At 46.2% G+C, this 15,568-nt stretch overlaps 1 protein-coding gene and 1 pseudogene across 2 annotated transcripts; both read right to left on the bottom strand.

The window, feature by feature from the left end:
* Window positions 1–1,471: 1,471 nt before the first annotated feature.
* Window positions 1,472–7,163, bottom strand: LOC103983212 (pyruvate dehydrogenase E1 component subunit alpha-1, mitochondrial-like; annotated as a pseudogene).
* A 417-nt stretch (window positions 7,164–7,580) lies between these two features.
* On the bottom strand, window positions 7,581–14,053 carry LOC103983286 (putative multidrug resistance protein). Of its 2 annotated transcripts, none has more exons than XM_018825080.2 (7): window positions 13,624–14,053; window positions 12,174–12,228; window positions 11,927–12,105; window positions 11,405–11,862; window positions 10,780–11,320; window positions 9,346–10,251; window positions 7,581–9,272 (listed from the first exon to the last, which is right to left on the bottom strand). In XM_018825080.2, exons 1-7 carry the CDS (start codon window positions 13,639–13,641, stop codon window positions 7,902–7,904), a joined length of 3,528 nt encoding a protein of 1,175 aa, XP_018680625.2. In that variant the 5' UTR covers window positions 13,642–14,053; the 3' UTR covers window positions 7,581–7,901. The 2 variants fall into 2 exon arrangements, with proteins under 2 accessions (XP_018680625.2, XP_018680624.2); XM_018825079.2 differs by lacking the exon at window positions 13,624–14,053 and adding an exon at window positions 12,309–12,746.
* Window positions 14,054–15,568: the final 1,515 nt, after the last annotated feature.

The raw sequence follows: 15,568 nt of genomic DNA, 5'->3' as shown, positions 1-15,568 counted from the left end.
TCTCCCTTTGACTTGCGGACTTCCTGTTGTACCTCGTCAAGCCTTTGACTGACAAGGCGTAGCTGAGCTCGCAAGGCATTAGTCGAGTCGATGGTCGGAGCGTCGGGCTCGGGTCGACTCGCTGTGTCTTCTGCTTCTCGGCTCCCCGGCCGAGCTGCGGGGTTTTGAGGTGAGACGGGGAGCTCAGGGAGTGGTGCGTGAGTCTGGACAGCGGTCTCCCGTTGTGGCGAGGGCCGGGTCGTGTGCGGAGGGGTCCGTTGGGAGACGATCGGGATGATGGTCTGGACCATGCTGGTCAGGGTTCGGACTTGGTGGGCGAGGTCATAAAAAGCCTCGGGCGGTATTGACGGCGGGCCAACGGGTGCGTCGTCGGGGGGCGACAAGCCTGGGTCATTGAACAGTTGCCAGTAGCGTTCCGCCACCGCTGCAGGGCGTTCGTCGCGGGCTCCGTCCTGCGGGGGGTGTTCCCCCGATGCGGGGAGCCCAGCGGGTGAGGACTCGCCGGGGTGGATTCGCTGGTCACCTGACATCTGGCCCTCCTTCTAGCGCCAATCTGTTACGGTAAGTAACTTTTTAAGCCGTGGCCTCGGGGCCGACACGGCTCGGTTATGGGGTCCAGATGTCGGGGATCTCGGGCGACGTCCCTTGGGGTCTCCTGGCGGCCGAGCTCCGTGGTTCGGGATCAGTCGCTCGGGTCGGCAGGTCGGCGGTTCCGATCGGGAGGAAACTCCGTCGCAGCTCCGGGAAGAGGTGACGCCGTCTTCGTTCCTGAACGCAGGTCGGGTCGGAAGCTCGGCCCGACCCCTCTGACGATCAAGTTAGAAGATGACGTGGAGTGGGGTTTTAGGGAAGAGAGGCGGGAGCGTTCTCTAGTGTCTTTTCCGTGTCCCCCTTTTTGCTTAGGACTCAGGGGTATTTATAGAGGAGATTTTATGTTACCTGACGTAGCTGTCTGTAGGGCAGGACTGCACCTTTGGTGGCGTCTGACATTGCCATTGGGGCTGCGTGGGGGGCTGAGCTGCTGCAGGGGGTGTCAGTCAACGCCTCCCCCTGTCTTGGCCGAGCATGAGGGTCGTTCGATATGGGCGCGTGTCGTGTCGTTGTTAATGCTCGTTCTGGGGCCGTGTGCTGCACAAGGCGCTCGTCGAGGGGGGGGAGTGTGTTACGTCGAGTCCGGGGCGTTTTATCAAATCAATTTTTTACCCCTATCAAAAGTATATGAGCTTAAAAAGATAAGAGAAATTGATTCCCAGGAACTAAATGATATTATCAACTCTTAAGATAATAAATATCTCGTTTGCCAAAATATTATTAAATAAAAAATATAATAAATGTCTCTCAAATGTCTGCAGCTGAGAAGATTCTCAGTTGCTTTTGATCTTCCAATCAAACATAATATATTGGACACAAATAATATGAGAACAATGTAGAAGTGCTTGAGGAATGGGTACAGGAAACACAATTAGGAAGCTCGGCAAATTTATATTGATTTAATGGTGGATGAACACTTTGAATGATCAGAAACATTCCATTTCCATATTTATTTTCTCAACTTTTCATGACAAAAAAAATCATCAATGTTTGCTTGCTTCATGGAAGAACAGCTTTCACCTCTTTCCTGTCTGCACCAAACACCTGTGAGCAAAACAAAATTTTAATTTGATTATGCACCCAAAAATCATGCCAAGAAAATTTATGTGATATAGCAGGCTGTCTAGACTTTATTATATTCTTGTAATTTTGAATGATTAAATTTGTGCCATACTTTTAAATTACAATTAAGTATTCTCGCCTACCTCTGCACCAAAACCTCTTACATATACATTGGTAAATAGCTCAGAAGGATCAGGCATTGGGCTTTCCTGCAAATGAAGCAAGAATATGATGATCAGAAAGCAAATGCTATTTTAATCTCAAGTCAGACATTATTGCCAACTTCTGATATAGTAAGCACCTTTGCTAGAGCAATGACATCATCCACTTCCTTCCTGACTTCTTTCTCAATATCCTGCACAAATATTTATAAAATTTTATAAAAGAGATTCTAGGAAAGAAAGTATAACCATATTTTAACATGTGAAAAAGCTGATTCAGAATAATATAGGGATATATACACCTTTGAGCTCAGAGGCAGTAGCCAGCTCATTGGACAATATCAGCTTCCTAACTCTTTCTATAGGATCACGCTCCTACAAGTGGCACAATCAACACAACTCGGTGAGTCAAATATAGAAATACGCATGTTAGCAAGCGCTTCCAACGAATGGCTCAAAGGCTAAATGCAGCTAACCACAATAAGTGCTTCCAGGATCTGACATGGAATGACCAGGGTACCTATAAGTGTCCATTTCAAGAATCTGTATGATGAAAGAATCAATGAGAAAAAAGTAGAACAAGTTAATTTCATGATTACATTTTTCACAAGAAACACCAATTTACAGCCTCTCCAAGAATAGTTGGTTGTTTATTGTCATTATGCTTCCAAATTGGTACATATAATTTGACTCCAAAGTATCGTATATATAAATATACCTGAAGATACTTTGGAGATTGATCCTTTTTCTGCTTTCATCTAGATATTTTTTCATATTCTAGTATTTTTTGGGCAGTAGCACCCCAGTTGCAAAGAATAAACACAACTATCAATATAAATAACCTACTTGCAAACGAAAATTAAGAGTTCCAATCGAAGACCCTTTTCTTGCCTAAATTGCTGATTCTGGACTAATATTGAAGAGCAATACATAAGCATGTAGAGATGCTCGATCCTTTGCAAAGCCTCCTCAAATTTACAAATGATTAAGATCTCCAGATTGTAGGGGCGTTTACCACTTATTTAAATACCAGCATTTAGAAACCAAGTCTCAGTAATTCTGGTAACCTGTTGGATAATGGTACATACCAGCTAGTATGCGCAAACATTAATATTAAAATAACTGTATAATACTGAATATACATGTGGCATCCAACCATACCAGCCCGGCTCAAACTAGTACATACAGGACACTGCACCTGGAATATACCACTATACTTGGAAACCAATATTGGTAGTTGGTGCCAGCATTAGGATTTAACATCTCAAATGTGCACCAATGAAGATAAGCAACTTCGATCAGAACAAGCTTAAAAATGGACATGCTTGAAAGAAACATTACTTGTCCAATCCTAGAAAGTTGCATTTGAAACAGAACTATAGAACTCCTCGCTGACAAAACAGTTTATTACACTAAGATTACCGGATGTATGAATATGTAGGCAAGAAGATCAAAGGGACAGTTTTCAATTTGGCTTGTGAAGTACCTCAAACTTATCTGGCTGGTCTTAAATTCATAATAGATATACATTTTTCAACCTTGAGTATTAATTTGTCTAATTACAAAATTTTATCACAAAGACCAAAATATGCCTCCAGTATACAAGTATCTTCAAATAATGTAGTGCAATGGGAGGAAATCAACATATATCTCATGGAGAAGCGCAAAATATTAGGTCATCTTTCCAAAACACAATCAAAGATAGATCATGTCACAGTTTGAAGTTATATATATGGCGATCAAAAGATTAAACACAATAAACAGACAGTAGTTGAAAATTTCAGCATTTATCACCTTAATGTAACATTACTATATAATTGTCTCCAGTTATTCAACTTATCAATCTCTATATAACAAAAGGACCAATTTAACGCAACTGTAGATGCTTATAAGTTATGGGGACTAATAACATAGAATTCATGAATTTGATTTCTAAATACATGACATACTTGTAGATGAATGAGAGCTGGATTCAAAAGCATGTTACTTACAATGGGTCCATTTTGCAGCGCATATTCTTTTGCAAATTTGCATGCTTGCTTCACAGCAAGAACATCCATTCCATCAACCTGTTCATACAAAGACTGTATTAGGTTCAAACCATTGAAGTATTAAGTTAGCACAGCTACCACTTGTGGAAAATAAGACTACAAACTTTGTTGAGCCCAAACGATTGGTCAAAATGTTTAAACTAAGATTTAATAATAGATTATTCATCAGACTCCTTATAAACTAATCTTATTTTTGTCCACTTTCAATATGGGACTAATCAGAGTCTTACAAACTCTCCCACTTAAGAGCTTAATGTTCTCATAAAAGCCCAATATACCCCAAATCAAATCCTAATATGGTGTATGTGAGACGTAACCCAATAATAGCTTCACGTCGTGATAAGTCTAACTCCATCCATGAGTAGTCCTTTCCTACTCGAGCTCTCGCACTATACCCCAATAATAGGTCGGCTTTGATACCAAATGTCATGACCCAACCTGATAGGCTAACTAGCCTGTCAACTTCGTTGAGCTCAAATCACTTACAAAAATGTTTAAATTGAGGTTGATAGTAGTACACCCGTCAAACCAAGTTAATCTTAGTCTTGCCCACCTTCAATGTGGGATTAATCTGGATATTACAAACAGACTTAAATATGATTACCGTAAAAGGTAGTAATAGTATATCCACTTTATGCAAGGTGATGATACCGGACCACTGTAGAAGCTAGATGACACATTATACACACTGTGGTACAGTGGTGTGCTCAATCATGTGCTACATTCAATTGTTAGCTCAATATCACCATTTTTTATGTTTTGTGCCACATCATCCATGAAAAATATGCAGCAGCATGGACTGACACAACACTTTTAGCTAACATAATAAAGTTCTCCCTCTACCTTGTCCTCCCAAACCACAAAAGAAAATTTTTAAAGATAAGAAAAAAAAGACAAAAGTCCGAACCTTGCTTATCTCCCTTTTTGAATGTGTAGATACATGTGCCCAAAGAAGTCACCAGATTGTGCATGCTTATCACAATCAATAGTCAAATCATGAATAATTACGAAAATAGCACATTTATGCTTGCTTATGCCCAAAGACTACCAACAAGGACATTAGAAAGGAATATATGCCATGTTTTGCCAAACAAACCATGCAACTTGACTCAGAAAATTAGGTATCATGTTGCAAGCATAGACCAAAGCTACCGATGAGCAATAAATCAGTAAATTGGAATAAGAGTAAAAGACAATATTGTATATATTAAAAATAACTGTAAACAAGGAACATCATAGTGTCAAGACATACGGGAAGAAATTGTTGATTGATGAATCTAATAGATAAATTTTCACCAATGCATCCACATAGTGCACTGCTTAAAAGAAGCTCTCATGAAACAAGATTTGCCAGATGAAGCACATGTAGAAAAACCTACTGACCTAGTACAACTTGAAGCATTTTCTCATACGCCAAGGACCTATGAGTTTCCAGCATGCAACTAGAAGTAGATTGCCTCCTACCCCATCTATTTTTTCACCTTTCACATCTATAAATAAGGAAAACCTAACAGATAAACACACACACTCTGTGCTAAAAGATAGCAGTAAATCATAGTCAACTCTCAAAAAAAATAAAAAGTTTCATACAGGTCTTCTTCCAATCATATACTAAATTAAACTACTGCAAATAGCTTTAAGATTTGAAAAAATAGAACCATCATTGGATTCTGGGAAGATAAACAAATCATGTTTTTAGAATCAAGAATTATATGGTTCAATTTCACAATACCATTAAGACTATTTATATGTCTCAGTTGTCAAGTAGTTGATTCTAAACATCAACATAAAAGCTCAAAATTATGTTCAACACGAAGTATCAAAACTAACAAGGGCTGTTAGAATCAAGAATTATATGGTTCAATTACACAATACCACTATTTATATGTCTCAGTTGTCAAGTACTTGATTCTAAACATCAACATAAAAGCTCAAAATTACATACAACATGAAATATCAAAACAAAAAAGGTCAAGGTGATATATCCAGCAAGTCATCTTCTGATTAAAAGAACACATTTGTTACCAAAATTTCAGATATCTACTAAAGAAGGGCAGTTTGTATTTGTGCTTGTATATATCTTCTTGGTGAATATTGGTTTGTCTAACATAATAATCACCACTCTTTAACCATAGGCAATTTGCTATCTCAACAACAGTTCTCATTTCCTTCTAATTCTGATAAAGATGATGCTAGTTCTCAACACATCATGTTATTAGTTCCGGAGTAATATAAGTTGAAAATGCTTAAGCATGAGCTAACAAGTATGAACCAACATAGTCTTGGACATAACGACAGAACAAAATTGCTTCTGGCATCCGAAAGCACATTACAAGCATGTTAAATGGAAGTGATAATTATAAAAAAAAAAATCATCCACCTCACCTTCAGACCAGGGACGTAATCACCTAGCTTGAAATAGGCAGGACTCTTTGCCGCTCGCCATTCAGCTGTCCCCATTCCCTCTGCAAAAGAACAAACACAAAAATCTCATCAAAGAAAAAGAACTAAAAATCCAGTTTTTCTTCCTCTTCCACTGTCCATTCTGCACTTACAGTGATTGTTCTCGCAGACCAAGATGACCGGAAAATCCCAAAGAGCCGAGATGTTAAGGGCCTCAAACAGCTGTCCTTGGTTCGCGGCCCCGTCACCATACAACGCAAAGGACACGGTCCCCTCCTTGGAGTACTTCTGGGCGAAGGCCAGGCCACACCCAAGCGGCGCCTGGGCGCCAACAATCCCGTGGCCGCCGAAGAACCCGGAGTCCTTCTTGTAGAAGTGCATCGACCCGCCCTTCCCCTTAGAGCACCCAGCGCGGCGACCCATGAGCTCGGCGAATGACTCAACAAGGGACCCGCTACGGGCAAGGAATGTGCAGTGGTCGCGTTAGGCGGTGATTACGGCGTCCTTCTTGGTGATGACCGCCTATAGGCCGACGGCGACGGCCTCCTGGCCATCGTAGAGGTGGCAGAACCCGCGAATGAGCTTGGACTTGTGGAGGGAGTTGGCGGCGGTCTCCATGCGGCGCATCACGGACATGTCACGGAAGAAGGAGAGGAGCTCGGAGGGGGTGGTGTCGACGAGGGGCGAGGGGGGCTCGATCTTGTGGCCCTTGAAGGGGACGCTGGTCTCAACGGTGATCGGGGGTTGACCGCCGGTGGAGGAGGCGAAAGGGCGCAGGAGGAGGAGGAGGAGGCGATGGTGGTGGTGGAGGCGTAGAGAGGCGGCGGAGAGACGGTGGGCGGCGGCGGCCATGATAGGAAGATGGGGAGTTGCGACGAGAGCGGAAGGCATGGTCGGTGGGATTCTATATCTCCGCGTTCGCTGTCCTTCAATATCTGTAAAGGTTCAGATGCGCCATCGGACGGTTGCGGTTCAGCAGCCAATAATAATCCTTTATTAATGCAATAAACGTTAAGAATCAGAGCAAAAAACGAGAACCAGAAGATCTGAACCGTTCGATCGCGGTGTTCTCCGGATCGTACGCTTTATTTTCTAGCTGATCGTGTAAAAATCCCATCGCTCTCTCTCTCTCTCTCTCTCTCTCTCACATTTCGCTCCCAAAAAGTGCGAGTGATGACCATCGCGAGTGGCCTTTGGGTCATCACATTCCTCATCATGCTTCACTGTAAATGATAAATAATTAATCCTTCTTAACAAAATTAAAGGCATACTCTTTATTTGTCAAAAACAAAACAAAACAAAACAAAATATATAGCGAGCGAAGCCTTCGACGTGATTGCGAAGGACACATTAATTTTAGCCATTGGATTAATAAATTAAAATCACAATCAGAATTCGAATGTAAGCCATCGCGAGTGTCTTCATACATAAGGCGATGGGGCCAAAACCTTGAGACTTGTATATGCTAACATCGTAAACAGTAAGATACCCACGTGTACAAGTATCATAATATTCGTCACCTAAAAAGGTTCTGAGAGCTAATCTACAGCAGCAGAGACATGGGGAAGGAAAGATTCGCGTGGCTTGGTGCAGGTGACTGAAGCAGAGAGCAAAAATGACTCTGGCCGGGACTTCAAGCGCCCTTGTTGCCTTGTTGGAGGCTGACCAAGGCGTGGTACGACCCTTTGGGCCCCTTGGCCAGAAGCGACGCGTGGGTGCCCTTCTCCACCACCACCCCCTTGTCCAATACAGCGATGAGGTCGCAGTTCTGGATGGTGCTCAGCCTGTGCGCCACCACCACGCTGGTCCTCCCCACCATCAGCCTCTCCAACGCCTCCTGCACCATCTTCTCCGACTGACTGTCGAGCGCGCTCGTGGCCTCGTCCAGCAGTAGTATCGTTGGGTTCTTCAGTATGGCTCTCGCAATCGCGATCCTCTGCTTCTGCCCGCCGGATAGCTGCACCCCGCGGTCGCCGCAGTATGTGTGGTAGCCGTCTTTGAGAGAGCTGATGAAGTCGTGAGCGTTTGCGGCCCTGGCGGCGTCCTCTATCTCCGCAGCGGTGGCCTCTTCAGTCCCGTACGCGATGTTCTCCTGGATGGTCCCGGCAAACAGCGTCGGCTCCTGTCCCACCATGCCGATGTGCTTCCTCAGCGATCGGAGGTTGTAGGACTTGATGTCCCTTCCGTCGATCTTGACTGTCCCTTTAAGTGGGTCATAGAATCGTTCGATGAGTCCGATGATGGTCGACTTTCCGGACCCGCTCTGCCCTACCAGTGCGGTTGACTTGCCTGCCTCGATGTGGAGGGTGAAATGTCTGAAGACGACGACGTCAGGGCGTGCTGGGTAAGCGAAGTCCACGCCGCGGATATCGATGTCTCCGTAGACTTTCTTCGGGCGCTGCCCCTCCTGATCGTTGGGCTCGATGCGGGTGTCGCGGTCCAGCACACCGAAAACCGAGCCCACGGCGTCGGCGCCCTTGGCCAGGTCGGTGGTCATGCTGCCTGCTTCGGCAATGACACGGCCGGTGCTGACGAGAATCATGAAGGTCTGGAAGAGGGCCTTTGAGGTGATGTACCCTTGATCGATGAGCTTGCCACCGTACCAGAAATCGAGGGCCCAGGTGCAGTGCATGACGCTCTGGGAGAAACCGAGGCCGATGCCGGCGAACCACGACTGCCGGATGCTCTCGCGGCGAGGGCCTTCCTGCGCAGCTTGGAACATCTGGAGGATCCGGTCCTGCGAGGAGAAGGCGGCGATGGTGCGCAGGTTGGAGACGGCCTCGGCCGCGATCTTGCTGCTCTGGGACTGTGACTTGATGGCCTTCGCCGACAACCTCTTCAGGAGGACACGTCGAGCATAGAAGGAGACGATAATGAGGGGTTGCACGGCAATTATGACAAGGGCCAGCCTCCATGCGATGACCAGCCCCATGGTCCATGCAATTGCCACCGCCGAGGCCGTCTGAATTATTAGAGACAATCGATCGCCCACCAATGATCGTACCTGCATGCCGGACAGCCACTGTGGTCAGTGATTCATGGCGTTCGAGGAGTGTTTGCGAAGGCGTGATACTTACCACGTTGGCATCATTAGCGAGTCGAGCGAGAACGGCTCCGGTAGAGTTCTCATCCTCGTCGAACCAGCCCACTTCGAAAGTAAGGATCTTGGAGAGCATCTTCTCTCTTACCCGCTTCGTCAGGTACTCCCCCATGGCACCAAAGTTGTAGTGCTGCACGACGTTGGTGACGAAAGATAAGATCGACAACGCCACGAAGATGAGCGCGTAGGTCCTCGTTTTCGACTTGATCCGGTCGTTATCGTTCGTGAAGAACACCGACACCAGGCCACCCATTGCGAATGCATACGTCGGCTGAATCGCACCGAACAATATCGCGCCGAGGCTCCCCAGCAGCGACTGCTTCCACTCCGGCGTGTTCAGCGTCAACAGCCTCCGGAACGAAGGTTCCAGGATTTTTGGCTGCTTAAAGGTCTCATCGTCGCCATCGGCAGACGTGTCAGAGGACCTCTTTGAGCTGCTCCTGCTGGCGGCCGACAACCTCCTGCTCATGCTGCCGTTGCTTCCAGTCCGCGAATCTGACGTGATTTCATTCACGGCGGAGGAGGACGTTCCTCCTTCGACTTTTGTAGCTCTTGCCGTCTGTTGTAAGCGGACGAGCGACGAGTAAAGCCCCTCTTCGTTGCCGATGAGATCATCGTGGGAGCCGCTTTCCATGACCTGGCCATCTTGAACCACCGTGATCACGTCGGCGTTTCTTATGGTGGAGAGGCGGTGCGCGATCACGATAGCGGTCCTGCCGACGGACGCCAGGTCGAGCGCTTCTTGGACGACCCGCTCCGACTCCGAGTCCAGTGCACTTGTGGCCTCGTCGAGGAGGAGGATCTTGGGTGACTTGAGCACCGCCCTCGCAATAGCTATCCTTTGCTTCTGTCCTCCCGACATCTGCACGCCTCTTTCTCCTACCTGTGAACAACCAGCTTTTGGATTAGCATCTGCATCAATGGGGTCTATCTCCTACAGACAGGTTCGAAGCATGATGATGCATTCAGTCAGTGGCTACTCTAATCAAGAGAACTCCTCATCAGTTGACCTATGAACAACATTTCTTTAAATTCATGGGCAGCAGGATTCTATGAGCACAAAGGAATTCAAGATAACGTTAGAATATGGACCAGAAGCTAGATTCCTTGAATACAAGCTACCTTCTTAGTTACGCATTAGACGTAACTGGTGACGTTAAAGTTCATGAACCAGATTCTTCGCGTTTAACATACTATTATTCCAGAAAGGTCATAGAAGAGACGGGATTGTTCCCACTTCGGTGGCGATTGCTGTGTTATGTCATATAATATATGCATGTTTATGGGATATAATAAGCCGACATCAACATAGTTTATGGATACCAAACTGGCACATGTCGAGTCTTTCACATGTCTATCCTTAATGTAGTTTATGGAGCTGATGAGAAAAGGAGAGTTGAAATTGATCTACCTGGGTGTCGTATCCCTGCGGCAGCTGAGAGATGAAGTTGTGGGCGTTTGCTACCTTGGCGGCTGCCACCACCTCCTCCATGGTCGCGTCTTCCTTCCCGAAGAGTATGTTTTCCTTGATGGATGTGGCGAACAGAGCAGGCTCCTGGCTCACCAACCCCATCTGCGACCTCAGCCACTTGAGCTTCAGCCTCCTGATGTCCACCCCATCAAGCAAAATCTCTCCCCCGAGCGGGTCGTAGAAGCGTTCCAACAGCGCAATCACCGTCGACTTCCCCGACCCGCTGCCGCCCACCAGCGCCACCGTCATCCCCGCCGGCACCGTCAGATTGAAGTCCCGGAATATGAAGGTCGCCGGTCGCGATGGGTAAGCGAATTGCACCCTCTTGAATTGTACGCTCCCGGACACGCTCGCCAACACTTGACCGTAACTGCTCTCGGTGTCGATCTTGGGAACCCGCCTGATTACCTTCATTATGCGCTCTCCGGCTGAGCTTGCCTCCGAGAAGTACTTCACATTGGAAAGACCCGATCCCAGCGCCCTGTTTCGACAGTCTGTTAGATGCAATGCAATGCACGGAACTCGCGGAGAACGGAAAGGGGAAGAGGAGTGGTCGGGCAATTACAGGCCGCCGACGATGACGGAACCCCCAACCGCGAAGACGGTACCGCCCTTTGCGCCGTGGTACATGACGAGGCGGCTGCCGTACCAGGCCATGAAGGACCAGATGGCGAAGGTGATGCCGTTGCTCCCGATGGCGAGACCCTTGGCGAGGCCCTGCTTGAGGCCGAGCTTGACGGAGTGCTCGAGCGCGGCAGAGAACTTGGCCATGGTGCCGGCCTCCGCCGTGAAGGAGTAGACGGTGCGGATGGAGGAGACGGACTGCTCCACGATGGTGCCGGCCTTGTTGTACTCCTCGCCGATCTTTCTCGCCAGGCCCATGAGAATCCGCCCGTACATGAGGCCGGGAATAATTAGGAGCACCACCGTCGGGCAGGCCACCAGGGCCAGCCTCCACATCATGACGAATCCGGCAACGTAGCTGCCCACGCATGTGGACGCGTTCATGATGAAGTTGGGCACCTGCACGATCCCTCGTTACGATGCTGCAAGTGCTGATCAAAGAGGAGGGAGGAACAGCAAAGACCTTCTCGCTGATGGCGTCTTGGACCACGAGGCTGTCGCTGGAGACGCTGGTGATGACCTCGGTGCCGGACCCGGCGTTGAGGTCGAAGTACTCGATGTCCTGCCTCATCACCGCTTTCAGGTACCGCGATCGCATTCGCGAGGCTTGACGCTCGCCGGTCCTCGTCCAGCAATATCCCTCTGCAAAAGGATGTCCGGATTCAAATATCGTACTCGAGCTACACAGAATCAGACAGAACAGAGCGTACCGCAAAAGGACACCACAAAACTTCCGCACGCCAAGTACAGCATGTTGACGGCACCCTGATGCACGCCATGGCTAAAAGGATTGAGCAGATGAGAGACAAACGAAAGATCAAGGAGGAAAAGGAGAAGCATGTCACCTTGCTGATAGAGCCACTGAAATCAGACAAGGAAGAAGGGCCACTCCCCAAATCATTAATGATTCTACTGGTTAGGTAAAACATGACAGGCAAGGACACGCCGTCGCCGACGGCGCCGATGAATCCCACAGTCATCAAGAAACGATCCACAGTATCGGCATGCATAAATATCGTCCAAAAGGAGGACCTGGAGGAAGAACTCCCTTCGGTTCTCCCACCAGCCTCCTCTCTCTCTCCTCTCGCCATCTCTCTCCTTTCTCCTCGAGACAGAGAGCAGAGTAACGAAGTTTCAGGCCATCTCTTTTATGCCCCTCTTCCTCGTAGGTGGCATTCGGAAATAAAGACCGGCGAAATTGAACAGAATAATAGGTAGGAAGGGATGGGAAACTGCCATACAGCGAGATGGATTCCCAATTAAAGATTTGCCATATTCGATAATATCATTTACTTTTCTTGTATTTTTAATATTAAACCGCCAAACGAGCAGGCTGTTGGGTAAGGCAAGCGTCTTGGAATCGCGATCGAGTGAATCATCTAACGCGGTGGACAAGCACGGTTGTCAAGGTGATATCGTCATTAATGACGACTACATGTTATGCTTGTGACAGCCATCCAGCCAAGCCTAGCTATGATGAATGGGACTATGGATTACTTGGATCGCACGACTTTGATTGACTCTGCCCGGCGACCCGATTGGGCTCGACACGTCACTTCAGGCGCCGATGCCCGTCTGTTTCGGTGCCCGTTAGAGGTCACATGCGAGGAAAGCGAGTCACCTTACCAACTCAATATTCAATTAGTCTTTTTTTCATCACGTTGTTTATGGTTGATAGACGATATTATATTATGATGACTTACTTCTTTACGGTGCGTAGTTTGCATCACATGCTCAAAAGGCGAATCACTTTAGCAAATTGTATGTCGCAAATCGTAGCACGCCTCCTTCTCGTCGCTCTCCTAAGTTGACGTGTGTTTGTCGGCCATGACGAGTGGTGCCAGGAGACTCCAAGGAGTCCATCGTGGGCACCTACCCACAACACCCATCGCATCCATGTGGACTTCGATAGGTGAAATGAAACGGGGGATCAACGGACCAAGTAGCGTATCAAAGTCGAATGAAACTACCGTCGTGACTTCGAAGACAAGTCAATGTTGAAGACAAGCACGACTTCGCCAAATATTTGGCGACAACATGCCTTGTAGACTGTATGAACGAAGGTGGAAAGTCTTTGACCAAACACCAACGTTTTGCAGCAAAGTTAGTACAGTTGATGAGACGATATATGACGCAGCACTAACGTAAATCGAAACGTACCTGTGGACTATATGTCATCGCCGGGACTCCGACGTACGGCACCGCCGACCGCACTGGTGGTGCAGAGCGGTTCCGGGAAATCGACCATCGTCGGACTCATCGAGCGATTCTATAACACGCTTAAAGAGATAGTAAAGATCGACGGAAGGGACATCGAGCCCTGCAACCTCCGATCGATGAGGAGGCACGTCGGCATGGAAGCGCAGGAGCGGACGCTGACCATCCAGGAGAACATCGCGTAGGGGACGTATGGAAGGAGCCACCGCGGCGGAGATTAGAGGACGCGGCCAGGGCTGCAACCGCGTACGACTTCGTTAGCTCTCTCGATGATGGCTACCACACGTACTGCGGTGGCCGCGGCGTGCAGCCCTCCGGCGGGCTGATGCAGCGGATGGCGATCGCGAGCGCCATTATAAAGAACACGGCGTTACTGCTGCTGCATTATTTAGGTTGAGAGTTCTAATTTTTATATCATAAAATTATATTTAATATGTAGATAAAAAATTTATCAGATCATTTTTTTATTCATTTTACTTGGTTAATAAATAAATAATAAATAGTTTGGATGATTGCAAGTTTCTGATCTGCTCTCAGCATATACCACCATAAAGAGAAAGATAACCGACTCTGACATACGAGGAAGATGAGTCATGAAAACTGCAATGGCAGTACTGACTCTGACATATGACGAGGAGTTATCACGAGAACTGCAATGACAGCACTGACTCTGACACATGTCCAGAATACTGCCAAGGCAGTAGGACCCGATCTCAGTTGGCAAACAACCCAATCCGATACGATCCATACAAAGCAAGTCACGACCACCGAAGTCGGTGGCAGGTCGCAGTGGCATACAGCCGGAAGCCAGATGATGCGACACCGCAGGAGTTCTGAAGTCGGAGTCGTGGGCTCTTCAGCTGCCAAGACAATGCAGAGCGTAGGGGACGAAGCATTCATTGATCTGTTACTGTTGGAGGAGGGTGTGGGTGGAGTTTCCTACGAATGCTGTTCAGCTGCGGAGGCAACGAAGAATTTACCAGATGATGTCGTCCCTCAGGGTTATATCACTTTTATTTGGTTCATGGATAAAAGTCTGAAATCTCGAACATTATGTCGAGATCGGATGAGATTTTTAATGTATGCATTAATGGTGCTATTGCATTATTACACAAAAAAATATATTTTAAGTTCGAATTTATATTTTTTTTGCATCTTTTATGTTGTTTAATGTAGTATTTTTTATTTAAAAGATTATATTATCTTTTTTATTTTTTAGATTTATATTTTTATAATATATTAATTAAAAAATGATATGTAGATATCTAACTTTGCATGGATGTCAACTTCACATCAAATCAAACACCTAATCAACCTTGCGTGGATGCTCTAATGCATAATATCAATAATATGGCTCAATGATTCAAATGTCTTCACATTTGATTAACACATGTTGTTTCAATACCAAAAAATAATTATCACGTGAGTGATGATATGTATGACACATTGCGACAATTTTTTATTTATTATTACTGATATTTTATCATATATTATTTTGATTTATATTATAATGTCTTTGAATATATGCAATAGGAATCGGATCGTGATGAGATCATGATAATGAGACCGATTCACCTTTAAACACATATTATAAATCATCTCGGTCATAGATAGATGCAACTAGTCTCATAGTTGCTCGTGTAGGGATACTAGAGGTACAGTGCAAGTGTTTATTGAAGAATGAGTTCACCGATTGATCTGTTTATAAAATGCTAGATGGTTAATGATACCTAACGTCAGATAGCGATTCCATAGTCTTAATTATGTATTTGATCCTTAGACTTGAGACACCAAGCTATTTTGTATGAGTACTCTATTCTTTGATACCGAACTTACATATTTGAAAGTTTCATATCTTGTACACTGATTCTCGAGAATAATAACCAAT

The sequence above is a fragment of the Musa acuminata genome, chromosome BXJ3-4, assembly GCF_036884655.1.
Source record: "Musa acuminata AAA Group cultivar baxijiao chromosome BXJ3-4, Cavendish_Baxijiao_AAA, whole genome shotgun sequence".
NCBI classification, from domain to species: Eukaryota; Viridiplantae; Streptophyta; class Magnoliopsida; order Zingiberales; family Musaceae; genus Musa; species Musa acuminata.
The sequence above is the reverse complement of the archived record's forward strand: the minus strand, read 5'-3'. Positions and strand labels throughout refer to the sequence as shown.

What these genes read in the sequence shown, in the direction of transcription:
- LOC103983286 (XM_018825079.2), bottom strand. Translation starts at nt 12,554, where the DNA reads ATGGCGAGAGGAGAGAGAGAGGAGGCTGGTGGGAGAACCGAAGGGAGT. An exon ending in TCCGTCATCGTCGGCGGCCT is followed by an intron (nt 11,321 to 11,404) that starts GTAATTGCCCGA and finishes CTGTCGAAACAG; the next exon opens with GGCGCTGGGATCGGGTCTTT. An exon ending in CGCAGGGATACGACACCCAG is followed by an intron (nt 10,252 to 10,779) that starts GTAGATCAATTT and finishes GGTTGTTCACAG; the next exon opens with GTAGGAGAAAGAGGCGTGCA.